Source organism: Pieris brassicae, chromosome 2, assembly GCF_905147105.1.
Source record: "Pieris brassicae chromosome 2, ilPieBrab1.1, whole genome shotgun sequence".
Lineage (NCBI taxonomy): Eukaryota > Metazoa > Arthropoda > Insecta > Lepidoptera > Pieridae > Pieris > Pieris brassicae.
The window spans coordinates 8,343,909-8,368,908 of NC_059666.1; the positions used below are offsets into that span (position 1 = coordinate 8,343,909).

A 25,000-nucleotide genomic window follows, 5' to 3' on the forward strand; every position below is an offset into this window, starting at 1 on the left:
TTGTCACAGTCAAAGGCAGTATCATATATCCTGACATATCAGGATATCTTGGCGCAATACTCTCACCTGTAACCTTTACTATGAACAAAGAGCCCCTTTGTTGACGAGCGAAATCTGACACCGTTTAAGGTAATTAAGCAATAAATACTCCAACAAATCCGCTTAACAAACAGAATAAAATATATCAATGCCATAGGGCTGTCTTTAATAAAGCTTTCGACGCGGTAATATATGTTGAAAATATAAAAAATTATATTGCATCTACCAACCCTACAGATAAGTAGTCTTCCGCAATTAAAGGCGCCAGTTCCAATACATCAGTTCCCACTAAGGTTAAGCGCATTAAGCACATTTTTACCTATCTCCGCAAAAACTGTGATGGGAAGCGTACGGGGAAATGACATGTGACGCAAACTGAAAGTAACATGCGATTGAATATTTCCGTTTGTCTCCTCGTGACCTTTGTAGACGCGACGATTGAATGCTAATGTTCTTCTATTAACTATTATATTATATTACAATTATTAATGGTTTTAATGTATAATGCTTTTTTTTATAAAACAACGCATTTTTTATAAAGCAAACGGGCAGGAGGCTCACCTGATGTTAAGAGATACCGCCGCCCATGGACACTCTCAATGCCAGAGGGCTCGCGAGTGCGTTGCCGGCCTTTCAAGAATTGGTACGCTCTTTTCTTGAAGGACCCTAAGTCGAAATGGGTCGGAAATACTTCAGTGGGCAGCACGGTTCCACATAGCGGTGGTGCGCGGCAAAAATTGCCTTGAAAATCGCTCAGTCGTAGTACGGCAGACGTAGAGGTGATACGGGTGGAATTTTGTATTCTGCCTCGATGTCCGATGATGAAACTCAGTTTGCTTTCACTTATTATAGTTTAAGTCAATGACACTAAAAGATAACACAATAAAAAAATACATTTTGTTTTAATATTATTTTTTTTTTAAATATTTAAAGTTTAAGATATAATCATACTCGAAAGTTAGCAAAGAAAAAAACACGTGAACCTTCACATAGCTGAAAGCTGCAAAGAATAAATTTTGCAAAAATGTATGACGATGGAGACTCGAGAATCTTTCCGCAATCTAACCGCGTCGAAACTTTTACTGTCATTTTTTAAGAGATCGCCTCGGGGTCGAGACAAATCTTACCGCTGTCTAACAATCGGGTCGTCTCACGCGTGACAAGGCTATCGTGCTTCCCAGTGATATATATGAGCAAACTATACCGTAAGGGACCCAGTAACGTCGCAAATAAATCGCGTGCACGATAACGAACAGAATTAACGGTAAGCGACCGAATTCGGTCCGACACTCGCCAATCTGTCAATTATAAAACTAGAGTGACGGTACGTGTAGAAAATTCATTCAATTAACAAGTAGCGGTTCAATAGATGGCGATTTTTCAATTGTAATTAAGTTATTTCAAAGTATCGTAAACGGACGTAATTGGACAACTTAAGCGGTTTACTTTCTAATTTGCTGGACGTAGACCAAATTGTTTATGACAGACTACGATGATACTACGCAACTAATTATTGATGATTTATCCAGGAATTATTATTAAACTGGGTTATACTGAAATTTTTCCTTGTTACGTAGGATTTTAATCAATACATAAATGATGACATTACTACACATAATATCGCTATAATAATATTACAAGGAATATGATGTGTTAGGGAAATGTAGAAACTAATACAGTGTTAAAGTAAATGAACATACCAATCACATCATTTCAAGTTATTAAACCCTTATCCAGCGATAACCCAAGTGGTTTAATGTTTTCATAACAACCACTGGTCATTACTATTGGAATGCGCCACAATGGTTAACCTCTTATCGTAATCAGCTACTGCTGACCATTTCATGCTACTACTCGGAACAGGAGCAATTTGTCTCTCGACACCTTTAAGACTTAACTCGTATATTATGTAACCGTGACCTTGTACGTTTTATTGGGTTTGTGGATGCTCAGCATTCCCAGGACAGCAAAAAAAAACGATTATGTCCGTAAAGTTATGTGCAAGTGACGATTATCAAAGGATTAAACTTTAACTTTAAAACGCAGAGGACTCGAAAACCTATTGCAACTTATGATGGCCGATAGTGTAAAAAGAACGCGATCCCCTATTCGCTGGATCGAGCGAGAGGAATCGCAAAATTGAATACTAAAGTAAAGAAAGTTTAATATTATATGTTACGGGCAAAAAGTCAATTAAAGCAAGAGAAGAGACAAGGACCGTTAAAAACCTTGATCCGTAACGCTTAGGTCTATTAAATATTATCATCATGACACAATCGCACTCAAGGCATGTATTCTCAGGAATATAAACAAAATGTATTGACAGAGCGCGTTCCTAGAGCACAAGTGTTTCGTTGTCAGCCGTGCACCATGAATCATGTCATCTGCACCTCGTGACTGTGTTATTTCTACATAATATCGCACCGACTTCACAATTCACTCAGTTAATGATGAGAAAACTCATTAAAGGTAAAACTACTAGTTAAAAGTCCACTATGGGCGCTTAAAGGACGCAGAACTAGTAATTTAACTCAATTTTCAACACAAACTTGAATCATCCATGCTTATTATATGGTTCCAGTTTAAAAACAATAATTAAACTTCACCTTCACTCACTAATGGGTTAAATAATGCACCGTTAAACTGCTTAATGCGATTGTGTAATCCATTATCACACTTAAGGAACCATTAAGGCTAGACAAATGTAGGCTTCTCCAAGGCCAAACGAACAAGCGAATTCAGAAGGCACCTCGCCGTGTTTATCTCGTATGCAAATTACGTGAAACGTTTCTCATGTACATTTTTGGGTATATTTTACTGGATATATTATTAAGAATCAATTTTCCCATCAAAAAACAACTTATGACATGCTATTTCAGTTCCCCTTGTATCGGCTCGAGAATTCTTCCGTGAAATTACATCCTATGATTGATTGTGGAAATCATCATAAGAGATGTCAAAACAATCAGGAGTTTCGGTGGATTAACGTTTTGACAAGAAAATAGCCTACTGAAGACAAGGCTATTAAGTACAGTTAAAAATTTCGCAAACAACTTGTAGCTGAAGTAACAAATATGAAGAGTAAGTAACGGAACACGTCTCACTAGCGTGAACACAAGACATCAAATGGTACGTCAAAACAATCTTCATTAGAGGCACGGGCACAGTCGACGTCAGAACCTGTTTAACTGGGAAGTGGAGACGGCGGGGACAGGTTCACAACGGGACACGACTATATCTTCAACTCCAACAATGCACATCCAAAATAGGAAAACCACGCTCGTCAATTGCAAATCGCCACCTGTCGATGACCCCTACAAGTCAAGACTAACGGGCACCCCACTAGGTTACACGTCCATTTATGTATGAACCCTTTCTACACCCACGTCCGGAAAGATTTGAGTCGCACTTGCAGCTCTTGCAAAATTGGTGATAGGATATCCCAAGCTTTTAAATAAAGGTCGTCGGGTCGAAATCACGGAGCGAATAGTTACCGTCAAACGGATCTTGAGCAAATGTGTTCCGTATAACTGTACGAACAAACACTGGTAATGATCACTGTATTAAAGACGCCGTGAGCCCATTCCTCTTTATCTATGATCTGAGCTGGTCCTACATTTGCATTGTGCGATGTGTAGGTAATTGGATGCGTCCCAATTATGGTACAAAAACTTGAGAGCATGGATCCGATCCGCCAAACGGGTATTGTTCAACATAAATTCATTAATAATTAAAGCAAGAAAGCAAAAACTCGACCAGAAGCTTAATATTTATGCGGTTTTAATTCAATAAAATTCGGAGATGTTCTTGAGATATTAATTTGCCGCAGAATATTCGCAAGTGTTTTGTGAACATTCCGTCGTGTTCGTTATAAGAGGACGTAGTGGCCCTTCCTCAGTGCCACTCCATTAAATTATCAATTAACCTCTCATCCACGGTAGATAGAGGAATGTTGCAATTAATGATGTATCCGATATTACCATCTGAATATATTGACAGGCTATTTCTTGCCGAAACTGGAAACTCATTACGTGCGATTCACTACATTTTATGTAAGTAAGAAATTAATTATTCATACAATCTTTTTCGACTATCTTCGACAATTATTGTGAATTGGAATATGAATTATCGGCTTTTATTTAATCACATGAAATAAGGAAGGCCTGCAACGTACAATTAAGAGCTTAAATTGTTTTGCATTAATACGAAATTCACAAAATAGTTATAAAAGACGAAAAAGTTTCATACCTTTGGCGTAAACATAATAAAGATAAGCAATCTAATATTAAACACGTTCAATCAAACGTGACGAACTAAATTAAAAAAAAAACAACTACATGTATGGAGATCGGAGAGCGCATTCACAAATAAAGATTTTGAGCTACGCTGGAGGTAACACAAATATATTGTGTTTGTGGAATAAAAAAGTATGCTTACCACACACATCGCATTAGAATAGAAAAGGATTTAACAATTTAACACATGTGTACGGAAGCAGACGGGAAGACTGGAAATAATTGATTGTATATTAAACTTTTATTTTTGCGTGTCCTTTTAAAACGATCAATCCAGTTTAAAATGTCAGACATTGAATTTATACATCGATAAAGCCGATTCATGTAGCTAAGTTCTTTGTTTTTATTTTATATACAATACGGTCGATGTAGTCCATTTTTATAAAATTATTTTCAATTACACAACACATACGTCGCAGTAACACTATTTTGTCTTTTAAACAAACAATTATCGCACGTCTTTATCCGCTAATGATAACAGCAATTTTTAAACAATACAAACCTTTTTAAATTAGTATAGTATAGCTGGTTAATTACTTAAAACGTTTAGTTTCAAATAATAAACAATTGGGGTTTTTTTTGACACAGGCGTCTGAACGCATAACTAAGGCAATTAAAATACAAGAATCAAAAGTCTATTAGGTTATCCTCTCCATGGTCCTGACATTTCAATTAACGCTCAATAAGAACAAATTAAATTATTCAGCGAACACATTTGTCACATTATGCAAATCCTTGATGAGGCGTGAGACGAATAGTACTCCAATTATAGATAAGAAGCTTAACATCTTCCAATTAAAATTAATGACATATGAATTTTCCAGACACACGTAAAAAAATATGAGGACCCAACCCGTCAGTATAGGAAATCTAAAAGCACCCACTTAAGGACGTTAGAGCATAGTTCGCGTGTGTGAACTTGAGACACTTGGCATTCTTCCATAGATTATATAGAACTAAGTAACTAATACTTTCTATACTGTCTGTGCTCTCCGTTTATGGTTACGGTTTACGCTAAACTAATGCAAGCCTATCGCCCTTTTTATTTTTGACGATTACCTTGTAGCTTATTTCTAGTCACACTGGCGTCCAAATTAATTAATAATTATTATAAAATCATTACGTAGTTAATAACAATACTGCCCATATTTGAAATTACACGACTATATAAACGAGAAACGAATGAAGGATTTTCGTCGTAAGATGATTGACACATGTCACGCCCATCTGCACAAGTTAACATTACTATAAAAATAACATAGCTATTATCCCTGAGATTAACTTGAGACCGTTTATGTAAATTGAAGTGAGGTGAGAGTGGGAAGTCTCCGTCGACTGTATTTACTTACTGACACTTAATTTCCCTTTTAAAATAGGTAGGAACACTGAGTTTATAAATAAATGTTGTATAAATAAAGTATTAAGTTAATATTACTACTTTCTAGTAACTGGCTTTCGTTTAAAGCACGTGAGGGATCGTCAAAGTGTTAACAGTGGTTATTGTATTAGATATTAAAAAAAGCGTTTTAATAGATTTTACTGATTATTTTAGTATGAAAATATTCTTTTAAGAATTATAAATTTCGTCACCGGCTTGGCTTAAAAATATTTTTAACTTTCATATAAAGCTCAATACAAAATACCGCTAACATATTACTCCTGTATTACGGGACAAAGTAGAAACAGACAGTTACAATTTGTTTCGGTATATAAATAACAGATATTATAAGATACACGAAACATTCAGATCGAAACACAAACGACCTTGCGCCGATGGAACACTTAAACAAAGACCGAACGCGGACAAACAAGACGTGCCGGACCGAGCATGCTGCGCAAACGCATTCCTGATTCGACTTGCATACATACACATCCCACATACATAGGCAAAATATTCACGTGAATAAACAATATATAACCTCATTTAAATGACGTAGCCCGGCAACAGGTGAGAACTGAGGCGCCATCGTTCGTACTATCACACTACACACTATCATGTGACAAATTACTTATGACAAATGACAAAAAACTCAGGATGCGTTGGTAACAAAGTGTCGAAAGACGATTTGTACAAAAACGAGAATGAAATTAAATAATTTAAATGAAACGTACGGCTATCGTCTCGTTAATGATTGCTAGAGAAATATTATTTCATCAACAGCCAATCATCCGATTCAGAGTCAAATGCAGCATGCAATTAGCAAAAATACCAAAGAGAAAACCGTGTTCCGCTATCGTCACGGAATCCACACAAAAAGCATGACGGTAGCGTCTGGTTTGACTATGCCAGAGGTTCGCGTACATAATGGCCGTGACCTCTCCGATATCGCTGAATGACCAGTCGGACCCGCAGTCGCTTTCTTCTGACCCCCTTTTCATAAACAATACTTCGACACGGCTCGACGTGAAAGTGTTCAATATGAAAGCATCATTGAGAGGATTATTCGACATGATTGGGCTCATAATCAAAGGTCTGCGTAACATCTGAATGATACATGCGTAATATTCGAATATATATATTAATAACATATTATATATATATATATTTAATAATTCAGAAGTATAAAGTCGTAAATTTTTCTTCCAATACCACGTAAGCTGCTACGTAAAATTCCTAAACCACATTCTCTAAACCTTGTTATCTTAAAGTATATTTTTATCACAACAGTACTTATTAACAACAAAATATGTAAACTGACAAATCATTTTCCCAAGGGGCGTTAAAGTATTGCGGAGAATAAAGCAGATGTTACGTCTCCCACAGCTCGTAATTACAAACCCATATCGACTGTTGACGATCTATCAAACAGTAATGATGACATAAGCGACCATTGCCATTGGTATATAAGCAAAATAAAATATAAAAACGTGATCCAATATCCTATAGTGCTTACTTTTGAATGAGATACGAAAAGTAACGTCATGAAGTTATTAAAGGATTTCATAACTTAATGGGAAGGATGTAGGAGATCGCAAACACAAAACAATGAAGGTCGTAAATCACAGCTTCCTTCAAGTAATAGTTGCATCCTACAGTCTCTGCGGCAATCCGGCGCACTATCTAAATTGATGGCTTCCGGTGTACATTAGAGCATTGAATCTATCGCACAGATGTCTACGCGACATACTTCATTTGGAGCTGCGCGTGCGCCCATAGAAAGTAACGGGTGCGTATCGTCAATATGCGTCCTATGTATATATTTGTATGTGTCATATTTGTTTATAATCTTAAAGCATAATTATTCAAAGAATAAAATCTTCAAACAAGTCCGATAAGCCTAAACAGAAATATTGAATTAAATCGACTACATCATTTGAGCTCCAGTATAAATAAAATTTAAACAAAAATGTGACATAATATAATGAATCGTTATATATATACTTGCCCAGAACCTACCGTTAATGTCTAAATTTACTACAAGTCGTAATTAATTAAACTTCGTATATAGGCCACACAAAACTTAGCATCAAGTTGCATTCATTAAACAAAACCGAGGAAGATACACCGCCTGAAATGCGCCATAGTGACGACGCCTAGACACGACAGTCATCCACTAATGACCTTTTTACACTACCCACAACGTCGCTTCATCAATTCTCTACGCATTTTTCACCCTAAAAGGACGATGACCCGTCAACGCCCAAACGGAAGAATTATTCAGCAAAAACTATGTAAATTGTGTTAGTCATAAGAAAAAGGTTAATGAAATCGAATCTAGCTTAGCACCAAGGCGACAGTGACTCAGCATCAGGAGTCGGTAGATTTGTTGTCGATTGCGTCACCTTGATACTAACCTCAGATAGATATTATTTTTTGCTCAAAACAATAGATAGATGGACAGGACAAAGAAACAGGACGGTGATGGATAGATCTCAACAATAGACTATAATAATATCGAAAAGTTTGTGAATTTTCTACTTGTTGGGCCAAGAATATGCCTCACACATAATTTTTTATTATATTTTAGAACAATTTATGTATTTATGTTAATACGCCGTTTTCCCTAAGGGTTTAGGCCATGGATCTCCACTGGCTACGGTCCTGGCATATCTCTCTCGCTACATCCACTTTCATGACATTAACCATGCATGGTACTTTTAACTGGTCTCTTCTCTAGTACCTCCTGGGTTTTGATAAGGTACATACAAGACGTACCCAACCCGATTTCAGCATCCATGTTTGCCTGGTATATGCTACTCGTTAACCACTTTACATTCAATAAAATAACATTCCAGAGGACAAAGACAACCAAATATTAAATCTTCAGTAATTTAAAAGAACAAAAGCATATAATTAAGGTCAAAATAAAGTTCATGGGTCACAAAATGTCGGTTACATTTAAGAATTCAACGTATACTTTACACCGTACACGTCAATAAAACCTTAAAGTATAGCGTTTAGAAGGGTTAAAATTCAGAGAAATTGAGAAATAAGTTGGAGAGTAATAATAAATTCAATCCTCGTGTAAATATCAAAGTTTTCCTTATCGTATTATTCATATAATTGGTCATGGAGAAACTACAATTTAAATTCTTCTTAGCCAGCCAAAGGCACAAATAGTTCCGTACTGGGGGCGGTACTGTATTGCACGGTTTATGCTAATACATTGTCGGCACAATTGACCACCCTTAAGCATATTCGTTCCATCCAACAAAATGAATTCATGAACAAAACACGACTTCATACATATTATCTTAAGATCTAACCGTAAATTATTAAATAACAATAAAGATGCGAATAAAATCACTTGTTGCAATAACGAACACAACTTTTGACGTCATGAAAAATAAGTATTGTGTTCGGAAGGATTGTATTACGACACTTGGAACAATGTTAGGCCTATTAAAGGACGTTGTTCATTATTATTGCGCTCTCTAAGCGGAATGTAGACAATGATATATTTCGATTGCGCAAAAGATTAATCGAGAACGTTGCATCGGCTAAAATAAACAGAAGATTTTAAGCTTCAAATGCTTGAAAGTAACAAAGGTGACGAATGTGATTTATAAATGGGAGTTCGTAAACGTTAAAGTAATGTTAGGAGAATTTAAACTTCACAAATCTCCTTCTAGAGAATACCAACATAGCTATCTCTTGTTGTAAATCCTTGCGTCGGTCGGAGATCCTTGCGATTTCGCCCCGGCCTAGAGCTATGACATTCCACTTCTTAGTAGATTGAGTCGTCCTAAGCCTACGAGATTTACAGCGGTAATAGCGAGCGCACTTCCGCCGAGCTGATAAATAGCCTCTTTAATTATATTTACGCAGCGCCGGTCGAAGCTCGATAAATCCTCCAAGAATGCTAGAATAACGCAGTCGTTTACGGCCAATACGTAACGGCCATAAGATCAATCACCGGCGACGTACGTATTAGTTGAAATTAGGGGAGGGATAAATTGTTTCGACGTTTTCAGTAGCTATTTTTGTTTACAGACTCAACAGAGGGTGTTCACATTGGGGAGCTATAAACAGCGATATGTAAACATTGAGGATACGATGTCCTAGGTCCTGCAGCGCTCCGGATGTGTACAATTAGACTGTTTGTTACGATGTCACTGAACCCGCAAGCAAGGTTAGGAAAGGGAGTGTAAACAATCTAGACGGCGAACCACATCCATCAAGTGTGCAAACAATGAAATCGAGACGTCAATATTACCTCGCCCGCTCGCTCCATCATACAATACTAAAGTTAATTCGCAATGTGAGATAACGCAGCTGTGTGATATAGGCGCCAACCGATTAGTTCTATCGTTCCTATATTATGTACGTCAAGTTTACACTTTACAGCTCTTTTTTTAACTCAAAAGGAACTTTTTATGTTTATCAAACATACTTTATTTTAATTTAGTTTTGTTTACTTAATCTTACAGTTTGATTACGGTTGAAATTCTTCGAAATCGGGAGGGCCTGGGTCAGTGTTACATCATTTATGATATTTTCATAACACTGTGATTCATACCCCAAACGATTCGACATTCCATTTTTATTCTGGGTCAACAGTATCCTTATCCAATTTAACTGGCGTAATCTCGTTAAAGAACAATCACTATGTGTTATGACATCTGCAGTATCTAGATGTGAGTAGCGCCTATAACTTTTTTAAATACAAACTTTAGATAAAGTAATATTCACGCGCCTAACGTGATTATATCAAATGAAATATTTCTTCACTGAGACTTCTAAATCCTCAGAAATTCCACCCGTTTACTACCAGCGCAGACAATTTACAATTTTGATCCTATGATAACACGGATCATAAATAAGTGACACGTCCATATCTGCTGAATATAATCAGAAACGTGAGATCGGTCGAGTCTATTCAGTGACACATATATTTGTACTCAATGTTGACATATCTTTATCGCTGCTTCTTATTTGAGACGCAATCTCAGGTGTTTTAGCCCAGAAGTACTTGCTGCCGCCTATATCGAGGCGCCGAAGGTCGACTAGACTTTCGCTGTGAAACGCAGTACCAACATAATATATTACGCGAGTAGCCCAACCCGTGTCAGAAAATCTAGTCGCCTACGCGAACGCGACACGAATATGCAATGCCGGCGTCTGTACTATTATCATAAAGGTAATCGAAACTCATTATGGTAGCCATCTTGACATTGGCTCGTTTTGATACGTTCAGTTTGGTAACAATACCAGAGGCCCGCATTCCATCAATGAGAAGCGATTGTTCTCATTCGGCAAATCACCCACGTATCTTTGTAGCTGGTTGCACAAGTCGGTCGCGTAACCGCGTTTTAGAGCAGGTGAACATTTGCACACCGGGCGGCCTTGTATAGGGAGGGAACCCCTGATCATTCCAGGACTCACTTCACGCGTAAGCAACAGAGCGTTACCCCTAACCGGCGTTAAAGTATTACGCATAACGACAGGAAGTTAAAACAGTGAAATAAAAACATGGCCTCTAATTAGAACGGCTGTAAAAAGTTCTTCTTCGGTTTAGTAGATAAAACGTCCACGAACGCCGGGCGAACGGACGCGACGACCTCGCACACAACGCTCCATACAGATCGAGTTTCTTTCCGCAAAGTCGAGATAACTGCAGATCGAGAATCTGTTCTCGCGCTTGTTGACTTTGAAACACAGCTTACCATATTCTGTCCTATTTAAGCATTCGAATAGGAAAAGGGAGGTCGGATATAGTACCTAAATTGACGTGGAAGTTTCCTCATGCCACCGGTGTTAGTCACGTTACCGCGGTTTTAAATTTACCTACGGCACGACTAAAAGCGGCGTTCTAATAATCGACATTATCTAAAATAGCCGGGTGACCAACGAAACCGAAAGTGATGTGTGATGCAACGGTCCCGAATTTAGTTAGAGCGGGCCAAAGCGGTGCATCGGCCGCAAGGGAACGCTGCGGCCGGGGCGGGCGCCAACTGCCAAACCCCTGGCATTTCGCGCTAATGACACGAATAAGATATTAGCGCGGATAGTCTCAGAGGAATCTGAACCAAATATTCGGGGCGCGTGTCGAACTAAATCCACTGTAATTCTGCAGCAGAAATTTCTTTGATCTATAAAAATCCTTATTAGGCACGAACATTGTATCGTTAATCACAACGAAAATAACGTAAAAATAAAAATCATATGACATGAGAATGAGTCAACTACAGTCCCTCAAGTACGGTACGGTAGCAATATCTCAGGGCTCTAAAACGAAGCTGACTCAAAACGATAATATTTTATAATCATTCCATCACTCCATGAAAGTGAAACTTGATCGAGTGTAGAAAGCCACAGATTACACGAGCACAAAATCTGCTCCCGTGTGCCTCGAGCAACGCGAAATTAGCAATAAACGATCCCTTCCGAAGGCGGAGAATCTAACGATGAAATGAATTTCACTTTAACAGTTGCCTATTGCACCAGATTTACGGCAGCCTGCGAATTTCGTAAATGCTATTTAGACGTTTTCAAATAAATTTTATATCATACGCACCAATACGGAACTAGGTATGAGATTCGTGATGTATCTAAGATAAAAAACATGATAAAGATAAAATATTTCTCGACACGCCTTTAATTAATCGTTTTGTTATGCTGTAGTTTAGTTACAAAGGAGAGCAATATCTAATGTATTATTTTATCTTATCAAAACACCGCTAGCAATAAAATGAAGAGAGATAATGAACGCCGCAAGAACAACGACTTATTAAAGTTCCGTAAATGCTTCACAGTACGAGACAATTATGAACTTGACACAAAATCAAAGTTGTTGTAACAAATTGTACATTTCGTATCTTAAGAATTACATCAGCTGAGGCTCAATAACAACATTTAAAACTCTCATAATATATTGACTAAAACAACTACAAAATACCCTTCGTCTATGAGTACTTTATATTCATTTCTGAAGCATAATATCGTATCGTAACCTTTATACATAGGTATTGTACAATATACGGTTTTTCCATTTGATAAACTCTTTTTTTATAGAACAGGAGGTTCACCTGATGTTAAGTGATTCCGCCGCCCATGGACACTCAATGGGCTCGCGAGTGCGATGCCGCCCTTTTAAGAATTGATACGCTCTTTTCTTGAATGACCCTAAGTCGAATTGGGTTCGGAAATACTTCTGTGGGCAGATGATTAAATTATAGCGATTTTGAATAGTATGAAAACAATCGAATAATGTAATGGAAAATAACGATAGCTGTTACCAATTAATAATATCATGTTAATATGTGATAATTCAAATATTATTGTGCTAGTTAAAGATGTAGTAAATACACATCTAATTAAATATTATCCCATTGTTCCCATATTGACACAAACGTGTCAATGCTTTTACAAATAATATTGATGTATAGGAAATTCTTTAGATAAATAATTGCCTATAACTTAATACAAACAAGTATGTATTTTTTTTAATCAATTGACTTTAAATTTTAATCTCTAGAGTGTACCCTCCTATTCTTCTCTACTTCGATTAGTTATTAACTTTTTTCTCTTTAATCCCAGCTCATGTCTTAGCATCGTGGTCAGCAAGGTAGCGTGTACAGCGCCTCTCTTATGATAGCATACAGTCGGTCCATCTGGTTGGTGATCTTGCCATTGATCGTGCTTGCTCATCTTTTGCCTTCTCTGTTCTTTTTAACACACTACGTGTAATCCTTAAGTTCATAACTCGTGTTGAAAGAAAGTAAGCTAATTCTGTGTGCTCCTTATCGCTCTTATTTAAATGTCTCATTTAAACAAGTAACAATATTTTTTTTTTCAAGTCAAGCATTTGGCGCATGAGAGAGTTACTTGGCAGACAATAGACATCTGAATAACAACATGTTACAGACTAATCTAAAAACCATATTAAACAAACAATGAAAAACAAATGTTTCAAACATCGTTTACGATGCGAGGACGGAACCCTTACGAATGCTAGCCTGATTTTGATAACGAGCCCAAAACGGGTTAATTGTTTAGGAGTAATGCTGGCCCCGATACGATCTCGACCTATTTATTGTATAAACATTTCGTTTCCAGTAATACTAGCAAAATTATATCGCAAAACGCCGTAAAGTTTTCCGTCCTGTCCCGTCGTCGAGTGTATGAACATTTTTTTTTTGTTTGAAATATATAAAATTAATACTGTTTTTATCGGTAAAAGTATACAAATATTTTCTCCTTTAATAATACTAGTCTATAATAGATTTATGCTTTAGAAACGCTTTTTTACTATCGCTATCAATGAATTTGCATTTAAATTGATAAAATTGTAATGTTGTTTCGCGTACTCCAGGCCGCATGATCACAAGTTAAAAAGCCAACTCAATTGAATGAATTAACTTTAGAAGACAATGAAGATATTAAAGTAAAAACCCCTTTTAATTAGATTTTTAACACAAAAAGCAACCTCTGTTAATAATTAACTTGGTAGGAATATAAATACATAGTTATATTAAAATACGCAAGAATTTTTCACTACTAGTAGCAATTTTTTTCCAATTTCCAACAAAGTAGTATGAAGTAGTTTGTATTATTTATCAATCTGATTTGTGGTTTTAAGAATTGCGTTTAAGCATTACTGTTCACCGCACCACGTATTAGTTTCATAAGGGTCATTTATTAAATAAAAAGTACTGTTTATCCACGCTACGTTTTCATGTGTAATTACTTTATCATTAGGTCATACTTTGATAATTACATTTGTTAAATCAACGAATTAGGAAAAAGTGATAATTATACGTATAGTGATGATTATATAGCATTTTTATGCATTACAGTGTAATTAATTTCTTTATATTTCTATTCTGCCATGTAAAAATTTTAATTTCTATTGACATTTTTACTAGACCGAGTTATCTAGTAAGTAAGTACATAAAATACATTCATATATCCAATGTCAATGCCATAACGCTAGCAAAACGTTTGCGAACATCATTGTATGGATAAAAACCAATGAGTCATTTCTTGAAAGGTCGAAAACAAAACATGGTGCGTTAATTGACGACAAGTGGCTATGTATAGTGTTAAGACTTGTTCTATTACATGTGCCGTTATTGCCCTCGCTTGATCTAATACATTCTTTTTACCTTAAGATACTCGAAGATATTGGTTTTGTATACCAAAACATTAATATCGGAACAAATTTCAGCCATCCTTTTAGACGGTGTCACTTACTTTAAAATCCATCAAAACATTAATATCTTTAAAACAACGTACATTGTGGTAAAATATCTTTGTATTCAACAAATATACAATGCATTAAAATAACGCAAATAATTTATTATCAGTTTATCAGTTCAATTTATCAGTTATCAGTATGATACGTAAAGCCAGAAGGTACACAGAAAAAACACAGATAATGTGTTACACTGAAACACAATACAATAGAATTCGGTGCGGATAAAAAAAACGGTGATCAGTGGTGATCAGCTAACACTCATACATCTTAGAGAATTTCGTGAATCTTTTTTTTAAATTAATGGGAAATTGGCATCGGTTTCGATCGTACATTAATACAGTAAAATTATCCTAGATTTTTAAGCAGTAAAACTATAAAACCCGTTTTAGAAACCGTGTATCATTGTTTCGTGTCGGATAGATTTACAATCGATTATATTCGATACTATAAGCAAATAACAACTTCATTTCATGATTTATCACTTGCAAGTTTTCACTTTTCTTTCCTATACTCTCACAAATAAGGTCAAAGTGTGTGGATAATCTAAAGTAATAGCAACGCTTCTACTATTTTTTTTTAAGACACGCTCATTTGGAAATTAAAAACAAACCTAAATAAAAAATATGATATCCACGCCATTAAATTTATATATCGGTAAACATCGGCAAAGAAAACAGAGGGTGAAGGCCAAGAGAAAAAGCCGGCGTAAAAATCTATTCAACTATTAAATCAAACAAGTACCGACCCAATTAAAAAATACCTGCAAATTTTATACAGAATTTATTTAAACATTACGGGTAGTTTTTTTTGACATACTTTCTACGTTTTGCTGTGCGGTGGCAATTCTGGCTGTAATGCAAACTTAAAAATACTAATAAGATGCAGGAGGGTCAAGCAATAATCCTTATCTAATGGATTGTAGCCAATTTATGTTAATGATATTGATGAATGCTAAAACGTTTACTTTCGAAATCATTAATCATTTATGATTGGCTGGCTATAATATTATGATTTTATTCAAGGTGTTGTACCGTTTTGTTATCACTTCACTTTTCTTTTAAATGTGGAGTACTTAAGCCGTCTCTCATGAATTTTCAATCAACAAAAAATATAAGGTACACTTTGTTTTATTTTTATGTACAAAGTAATACGAGAATAGGACTAAACATGCAGTGGCTATTTGAGTTTTATGAATTAATATTTCTGAGAGATTACACCAAGTACGTTTGTTGTAAATTCACGGGGTTAATGTATGCCTGCTAGTGACCGCACGGTTGCGTCCAACGAGGGGAAAAGTTGTCGAGGTTGTCCATGTTACTTTACTATACCTTAATGTTGCTTTCATATATAAGATGCTAGAGATTAATTTGAATTATTATAATAAGCTTAACATGCACCTCGCAGGCAAGACAAAAAAGGCGTAATCTATTAAACAAAGTAGATAGTATATTTTAAATATATTTGTATTTATAAATAAAAAGAAGAAAACAATAAAGCAAAATGTATGTTGTTACAATTGAAGTGAGAATTTAAATTAAATTAAGTTTGAATGTTTTTATTTAACTTAATTTAATTTAATCAAAAACTATTAATTTAATGTGAATAAATACTTAAACAAATTAATTTTTTTATGGGTAATATTTTGTATTTGTTCAGAGACACCATTAATGGTGCAAAAACAATTTAAAAGAACTTTGCAACATATCAATAATTTTATCATTTTGAACATTTATCATAACATGCTATATTATACCACTTCAGAAATTGAAAGAAAGTAGATTGAGACACAGTAAATGTTGTATGTGTGTACAACAAATTCTCACCCCTTTACACCTTTTCAAGCTGGATGAAGGTAATATATTCAATATAAACTAATTAAAATTGTTACTAATGAATTTTGAGATGCATTTACATGTATCAACACAAATTATACAATTGTTTTAGAAGTGTAAAATTTGTTAAATAACTCAATCATATACTATATTAAAATTTCAATTTGTGTCTACAGATTTCAACTTTAAAAATATGGATCTATACTGACAGAACATAACATAATTTTCTTTTAAAAGAAGAAATTATTTTCAAAACCAAAATAAAGAAATGTAAGCTACAAATTTAAAACAAAAACACAAACAAGATTTTTTTTTATCACATATGAACTACATACTAGTACATTATAAATTATCTTTGTGAAGTAAAATCTTATCTATTTAAATTATCAAGGTAAACTCCCTGCTCATCAGTCATTTATATCTAAAGTGTTCTTTGCATCTAGTAAGTTTAGAATTAAAATTTAACATCATTCTGAAACACCTTGAAATGTTGCTATACATTTCAAGTTTTTATTTTAGGTGCAACTTTCCATATGAATTATTAGATTTGTATGTAAAATGTTTACAGATGTTTTAAATACAATTGAGGTTGGAGGTAAATTAAATTAAACATAGTCAAAATTGACAACCGTTGCCCCATGTTTTTTGCACCTTCACATGTACTTGTAACTAATTCGTTATGGAACTAGTCACCTTGAGTGAATGATATATGGCATAAGATTGATAAATGATAACTCATGCTTCTGACCTTGCAAACGGAGTCTGTTCCACATGATAAGTATCTGTGATGGGCTCCGACCTCATGATGTTGCGTAGCTTCTCTTCCGACAGCTCCAACAGTCCATCGCTAGCAGTTTTGAAGTCAGCTTTGCTTATACCACTTAAAACACTCATTTTGAACGTGTAGACGACTGACGAACGGAAACTTGAAATGTCACCAATGAACACTATTTAGTCCTTATTACAAACGAATACACTTATACGTTACAAAGGCATCAATTAGGCCATAAGAAACATTTTAAATGCCTCCGGTTTCTCAAAAGGTAACTGAATGCTCTCCCTTGTCATTGCGAGAAGCGGTTACTGTGTGAAGGCTCGAGCAATACGTAAATCAACACGTTTAAACAAACATTTGCATCACTTCATATTTGTAAAGAAATAAAACAAACTGTTTATTTACACACGCGTTTCGAGAAAACTTTAAATGAAATTATAAACGCGGCAAGACAGCTGCGCATCGACGAGTCGATCGCACTTCGCCGTACACGTTTCTGCCAAGAAAGCAAGTCGCTAACTCCCGTCTCCTAGCGACCGTAAATGTTGCCACCTAGTGCAAAGAAAACGCATTAAATATAATAAAAGTTAAATAATTATTTATTACTTATTAACGCATTCGTAGATGAAATACTTTTGACAAAAGTTGATACTTTGGAATAAATAAAATACAATACACAAACCTCCTAGGACAGTGATCAGCCGGATAATTTTATTGGAATATTGGTTGTAATCAAATTTAAGTAATTATACAAATTGAAATTTGTATAGATCCAAATATCAACAGTTACATAATACATAAAAATACATTTATTGAATGGCGAACAGAGTGTATACTTTTACAATTACCCTGAATTAATATTAGATTAAACGTTGGCAACATTATTGGTTTCAAGCGGACGTCGTCGTTCCATTTGAAATTGTGTCTTAGGAGTCCGCCTATATTAATCTAGATGGCGCTGTTCACCACGCATTTTTATGTAGTAAAGTAACCAATTAGATATATTTTATTTATGAATATGTTAGATTCCGGGAATAGATGGCCTAATTGTAGCGAAGCCTAGAAACCTTTATGTAAAAAAATCCTAATAGATGGCGCGTACTTGTTAATAAATAAGTACGTTTCACAGATATTTTTTAAGCAGCAATTTAAGACTTACTTTAGTGTATGTACCATTGGTCATCAACACCTACTAATATGGATTCTTAAGAATAGATATTTTAGTGTAAAATAATCATTATTAGATCACTTCCAATTTATTAATAATTTTGAATTTTAATAAAAAAAAACAATGGTCCTGTAGACCATTTAATTAACTAGCTTGTGGAAAGATTTCATTTGCAGCACCAATAATCAGCTTTACATCATTTTCTGATAACCGTTCTTCACTCTCTTGAACAATCTGAAACATATAAGAATATTATGTTTTGGCTATACTATTGTTGAATCACTATCCAAAAAATAATTTAGGTATAAAATCTATATTTTAATGAATACTAAACAGTTAAGTTATTTTTTTTTTATTAGTGTACTAATTTAAGGAAGCAAAATTAAAAAAATATTAATATGATATTTGGTCTACTGTTTTATGTTTCTTACCAGTTGTATTTCAAGTTCTGTCCTAGGTGGTGTATTGACCATCATTAATTTTTCTAATTTGGTCAATTTAAATGACTTTAATGATTCCAAGAAATTCTTAATTTTTTCACTACTTTGATGTTGACATTCCGTGTCTTGTAAATATCTGACAGTCTGTAAAACAATATTTATTACAATACAAAACATAGTTTTTTTACAACAAAAACAAAAATTGTTATAATATATTTCAAGTCACATTTTTGGCCAGTTTCCTATAATAAATAATTTTTATTAATATCAAGTTAAATTAGAATCTAATCTATAATTATATTTCATTTAATTAGATTTGTTGATGCCAGAAATCCTAAGTTAGAGTCTCAGGGAGGCAATTATTTATTTAGTTCCTACCTACCTATACCTATAATATATGTATAAGATATCTACAATAAATACTACATCACCAACAAGGATTTTTTATGGAATTAAAATTGACTACAAACTTTTGTACTATCTGGATTTGGTTTTTAATCACAAGAAGAACAAACCTATATCCTATTAAAGATAACATACCTTATTAAGTGAATATTTATCTGGTAATATTTAGCAGATGAATCAAATGTATGTTATGTTACTATTTACTAAAACAAAAAAAATACCTCATATGTAACAGTTGCTAGAGATGCTTCTCTCTTGTGCTTTTTTTGAGTATTATCTTTCAATTGTTGCAAAATTTGCATAACTTCAAAATTTGATAGAAATGCGGTATTTGCATTTATTCTGGAATAAGAAAGTAACCATTAATACTTAAAGCTTAGATAATAAACAGAGGTAAATCTTAAATTAGCAAGACGATGAAATGGAGTTATTATTATTGGGTATGATATTAAAGTTATGGTTTTTATAGACTTTAATTTATAAAGTATAAACTTACATTTCCATTATAACTAAAATGAGCAGATTTATATTAATTATTAATTTGTTTTCGTCTTGTGTTATTTCTGCAAAAAAATGTAATAGTAAGTAATTTAATTTAAATAACGTTTTCAATTTTTAAACGATTTTGGTTAGTTTTATTTACCTAACATTCGATTTCGAAATTATTTAAATTAAATTTCATTGGATATCAGAAAATAGAAATCAGGGTAAGTAACATTTTAAATGTATTATTATTTTATATGTAATTTATGCGCCCTTAAGACAGAATTATCTCATCAACCGTATCTATTACTTCTTTATTGTATCCGACGTATTTTTTTATAGTTTTACAATCTTATATTATAGGAAATAGGAATGCTTGACAGAATTAATTAATTATTAATAGTTCATAAAATACAATTATTATATGTTAAGTAATGACATTTGTCACACGACGTCTTCTTATATTTAAATACTCTATGGCTAAATGACACAGGCCATAGAATTGTAAACAGGAACACGAAGATATGTATAGTTACTATTACTTGCGAGGATAAAATGTTTAAGTTGAGAATCCATTTATTTCTAATATATATGGTATATTTAAAAATTGATAGACTACGTTATAGATCATTAAGGATTAATTTAACTGAGTAATTACTTACCATAATTTATTTCTAGAACGTTTTGTAATATATTTTAAAATTTTAGGTTTATAAAATAGGCATTCGTACGGGATTATAAAAAGCTTTACGAAATGTTGAAAATCGTTGCATTTGTAGTAAATAAATTAGTATAATATAACTTTTAACTTAATAATGGTGTCTCACTACGTGAACATCCTTATCTAAATCATTATATTTGAAAAAGGAGTCGTATATAAATCTTTATTAAGGTGTAGACTATACGTAAAGTTAATCAAAATTTTATATTTAGTTTATTTTCTATATATTCAATTCAAAAGCAGACTTTAAAAACATGGAAGAATTACTTGCATTTTAAAGGCCATTGAGATAATAATTAAAAGTTTCATACTAGTTTATATTTTTTTGTGAATTTAAAACCTACTAGATTTTCAATAATTTTGAAAAATCTAATTGTTTCAATTATTTCGACCAAATCTTTAGTAAAATGTTGAAGTTATACACTGCTGGAATTAAAATTTTCAATTTTCAAAAAAAGGGAGATATTTTTTTTCGACAAAAAACAACTACGCCTTTGGATACGTACTTTAATCATTATATATCTTTACCATTACCAAAAGATAAAATATTAGCATCTTACGTGTGGATTGATGGAAGTGGCATAACAATGCGCTCCAAGGATAGAGTATTAGAAAAACTGCCTTGCGAACTTTCTTCAGTGCCTAAGTGGTCTTTCGACGGTAGTTCTACAGGACAAGCTAAACCTAAAGATTCAGACACAGTATTGATACCATCTGCAGTGTATCGTGATCCATTTCGTATGGATCCTCACGTAATAGTACTATGTGAGACGTATTATGGAGACGGTACACCGACTGCTACTAATCACAGAGCTAATTGTGCAAAGATACTAAGTAAAATATCAAACCTAGAACCTTGGTTTGGTATAGAACAAGAGTATACAATGTTCGATTTTGATATGTGGCCCATAGGTTGGCCTAAATGCAGAGGCTATCCTACAACGAAATCTCTTTTCTCTTACTGTGGCGTTGGTGAGCACGTTGCTGGGAGAGAAATCGCGGAGTGCCATGCAAGAGCTTGCATTTATGCTGGTCTGGATTATGCGGGATCGAATGCTGAAGTGATGAAAGGTTCATGGGAGTATCAAGTAGGCGCGACTTTAGGAATTAAGGCTGCTGATGATTTATGGCTTGGACGATATATCCTAAATAGAATAGCAGAGCATTTTGGAGTCATTATCAGTTATCACCCAAAACCGATGGGAAAAGACCAGCCAGGTATTGGATGTCATCATAATTTCAGCGTAAAAACAATGCGTAGCGATGGAGGGTTAACGGAAATTGAAAAAGTGTGTAATATTTTATGTGAACGACACACTAGTCTTATTAAGAATTATGGTCTCATGGATGGAGAAGAAAACAGAAAAAGACTAACAGGTAAATTTGAAACTGCAGCATACGATTCATGTAGATGGGCTGTCGCAGATCGAGGCGCATCTGTCAGATTACAAAGAAACGTTGTAGCAAATAAAAAAGGATTTCTCGAAGATAGACGACCTGCTGGCGATTGTGACCCATACAGAATATGCGCTCTCCTTGGAGAAATATATGTAGAATAGTTTAAAAAAGTTTAAATAATTTTCTAATATTCTGGCTGGTCTATACAATTAAAAAACACAATCCTTTTCGAAAATAGAATATACCATTAAATAAAATTATTGGACATAACTAAAATTTTTCGAACAGTCTTAACAACAAATTTTCTGTAAAAAATTAAGTTATACAAAATATAATATTTTTTATATTATAAGTATCACAAAAAAATAAAAGATAATTATGGAATCTTTGATTCAATGCATCACACGGAGTCCTATATTACAAAGTTTCAAAAATGTCCGTGTATCTTCAAACCGAAATATGCTCAAGCAGTCTATAAATCATATCATGAGCAAGAAAGTAATGGACAGGTATATTCGACTACCTATGCCATGTAATAAAGTTCTCGCAACTTATTGCTGGATTGATGGATCAGGTATAAATATGAGATGCAAGGATAGGATTCTATCTTGTACTCCATATAGTGCCGATGCCGCACCAGGCTGGGCTTTTGATGGTAGCTCTACTGGACAAGCAACAACTGCGAATTCTGATACTAACCTGAAAGCGTGTGCTGTCTATCGCGATCCGTTTCGATTAGAGCCGCATGTCCTTGTATTAGCGGAAGTATATATGGGTGACGGTTCAGCAGCAAAAACCAATCATAGAAAGTTTTGTAATGACCTTTGTGAATATCACAAAGCTGAAGAGCCATGGTTTGGCTTGGAACAGGAGTATACAATGTTAGATGTCGATGGATGGGGTTTGGGCTGGCCAAAAGGTGGTGGTTTTCCAGCAGTTAATTATGAGTTTTCTTATTGTGGAATCGGTGCAAAGTATATTGCAGGTAGGGATATTTGTGAAGCCCACACAAAGGCTTGTCTTTACGCAGGATGTGATTTCGAAGGGACTAATGCAGAAGTAATGTTTGCTTGCTGGGAGTGGCAGATAGGAACCACAATTGGTATAAAAGCTCCAGATGATATGTGGATGTCCCGTTACATAATGTCTAGAATATCTGAAGATTATGGAGTCGTGATAACTTATCATCCAAAGCCAATGGGTCCAAAACATCCTGGTGTCGGTATGCATCACAACTTTAGTACAAAAAGAATGAGATCTGACGGGGGCTATGCTTTTATTGAAGAATGTATTAAAAGGCTAGAAAAAAATCATATGAAGCACATGAAAAACTATCAACATGATGAACAAACTAATAGAATGCGTCTGTCAGGGAAATTTGAAACTGCACCCTTTGATAAATTTTCTTGGGGAATAGCAAATAGAAAAGCTTCTATTCGATTGGGAAGGAATATTAAAGAAAAGGGTAAAGGATTTATGGAAGATAGAAGACCAGCCGGTGATTGCGATCCCTATTTAGTATGCGGTTTATTGATGGATACATGCTTAGGATCTGTTGGAAGTGGCGGTGGCGGCGGCAAAAAAGGAGCTTGTAAGTGAAGTTTCTATGTAAAGTTTAAAATTCAATAGTGTAGTTTTAATTGATTGTCAAGAAACATTAAAAAAATATATTTAAATTTATACAACAATGTAAATTTTTCTATGTAATAAAATATTATATACATATTGGCAGCACGTTTATACTTTCATTGATTATATTCTACACTAGTCAATAATAAAAAATCTAATCGGATGTAATTCAGCCAAATGTTAAATATGTAAGAAATTGTTTCAACTAATAAAGATAAAATACTGGTAGGTTGACTTTTTTCTATAAAGTGCTGCATGGGATTATGTAAAGTTGTTAAAATTAAAAAAAAAATATATATATATAAATATATATATATTGTATGTCCGTTACATAAAAGTCCGGAAAGGTATTCTATAATGGGTTGGTAAAAACCACATATATTTACTATAGTAGTACACATTGAGTAAAGAAGTCACATGGCTCACATTACCTAAAATAAGTATTTAAAATTGGTCTTCCTTTGCCGTCTATCTTGCTATTTTTATTCTATGATATGATCCATTTATAATCTATCAAGTATGGTTGACTGAGATTATGGTCTATGTATTAAGTAAGTATTGCCATTTGTTAGCGTTTATATTTTTATAGGGAGAATGAATTTAAAGTCGAAAAGTCATAGATGTGTGACTATACGAGTATATCGTTTAATACAAATTTAGGGTAAAGTTATTTGAAATATATACAGCGTGCAATAATTCTAAAATCTGTTACACGCCTTCTTTCACGTCTATCGTTCACCTTAAACATTTCAAAGTTGTATAATTTTTACCTGTGTACATTAACTTTTTTTACTATTAACATTACTGTATTGGCAAATGAATAGTCAATTATATTTTATAGCAACTGATTAGGCTACCTAGGCAACTATAGTGGACTGTCGTGGAAAATCACTTGCTTCTACAGCTGTAAAAATAAGCTGAGTGTCAGTCGCATTTCTCTGACAAAGCAAACCGTAAGATGTTATGGTTGTACGTAAGGTTGTGTAATACTTTGTTTTGCATATTTTCAAGTTGTTGAATAAATGATTCAGACGGGAACAAAAAGTTATAGCATACTTAAGCTAATAAATTATTTTAGTTTACCACCTTAATATTGCTGATTTAAAAATATTATGTGAGCTGGAAGCAGTGCGGAATCTAATGAATGAAGGAATTATTTTTTTATAAGCTGGCAA

The 25,000-nt window shown here is 34.1% G+C and overlaps 4 protein-coding genes across 5 annotated transcripts in view; 2 read left to right on the plus strand and 2 right to left on the minus strand.

Moving 5' to 3' along the window:
- LOC123718759 (death-associated protein kinase related) overlaps positions 1 to 18,079 on the minus strand; it is a 152,458-nt gene extending 134,379 nt beyond the window's left edge. Inside the window, exon 1 of one of the 2 annotated variants that reach the window (XM_045675538.1) lies at positions 17,555 to 18,079. In XM_045675538.1, coding sequence (XP_045531494.1) covers positions 17,555 to 17,700 — 146 coding nt within the window. In that variant the 5' untranslated portion in view covers positions 17,701 to 18,079. The remainder of the gene's footprint in view (positions 1 to 17,554) is intronic. The other variant, XM_045675546.1, reaches the window with a different exon arrangement.
- A 771-nt stretch (positions 18,080 to 18,850) lies between these two features.
- LOC123718775 (DNA-directed RNA polymerase III subunit RPC9) lies at positions 18,851 to 20,494 on the minus strand. The gene is made up of 5 exons (XM_045675559.1): positions 20,238 to 20,494; positions 20,091 to 20,157; positions 19,816 to 19,936; positions 19,181 to 19,333; positions 18,851 to 18,983 (listed from the first exon to the last, which is right to left on the minus strand). Exons 1-5 carry the CDS (start codon positions 20,242 to 20,244, stop codon positions 18,894 to 18,896), a joined length of 438 nt encoding a protein of 145 aa, XP_045531515.1. The 5' UTR covers positions 20,245 to 20,494; the 3' UTR covers positions 18,851 to 18,893.
- A 398-nt stretch (positions 20,495 to 20,892) lies between these two features.
- On the plus strand, positions 20,893 to 22,466 carry LOC123720228 (glutamine synthetase 2 cytoplasmic-like). The gene is made up of 2 exons (XM_045676768.1): positions 20,893 to 20,907; positions 21,146 to 22,466. The coding sequence occupies exons 1-2, from the start codon at positions 20,893 to 20,895 to the stop codon at positions 22,355 to 22,357; spliced, it is 1,227 nt and encodes a 408-aa protein (XP_045532724.1). The 3' UTR covers positions 22,358 to 22,466.
- Positions 22,467 to 22,556: 90 nt separating this feature from the next.
- Positions 22,557 to 24,002, plus strand: LOC123720639 (glutamine synthetase 1, mitochondrial-like). Its single transcript, XM_045677338.1, has one exon. It carries the CDS (start codon positions 22,575 to 22,577, stop codon positions 23,793 to 23,795), a length of 1,221 nt encoding a protein of 406 aa, XP_045533294.1. The 5' UTR covers positions 22,557 to 22,574; the 3' UTR covers positions 23,796 to 24,002.
- Positions 24,003 to 25,000: the final 998 nt, after the last annotated feature.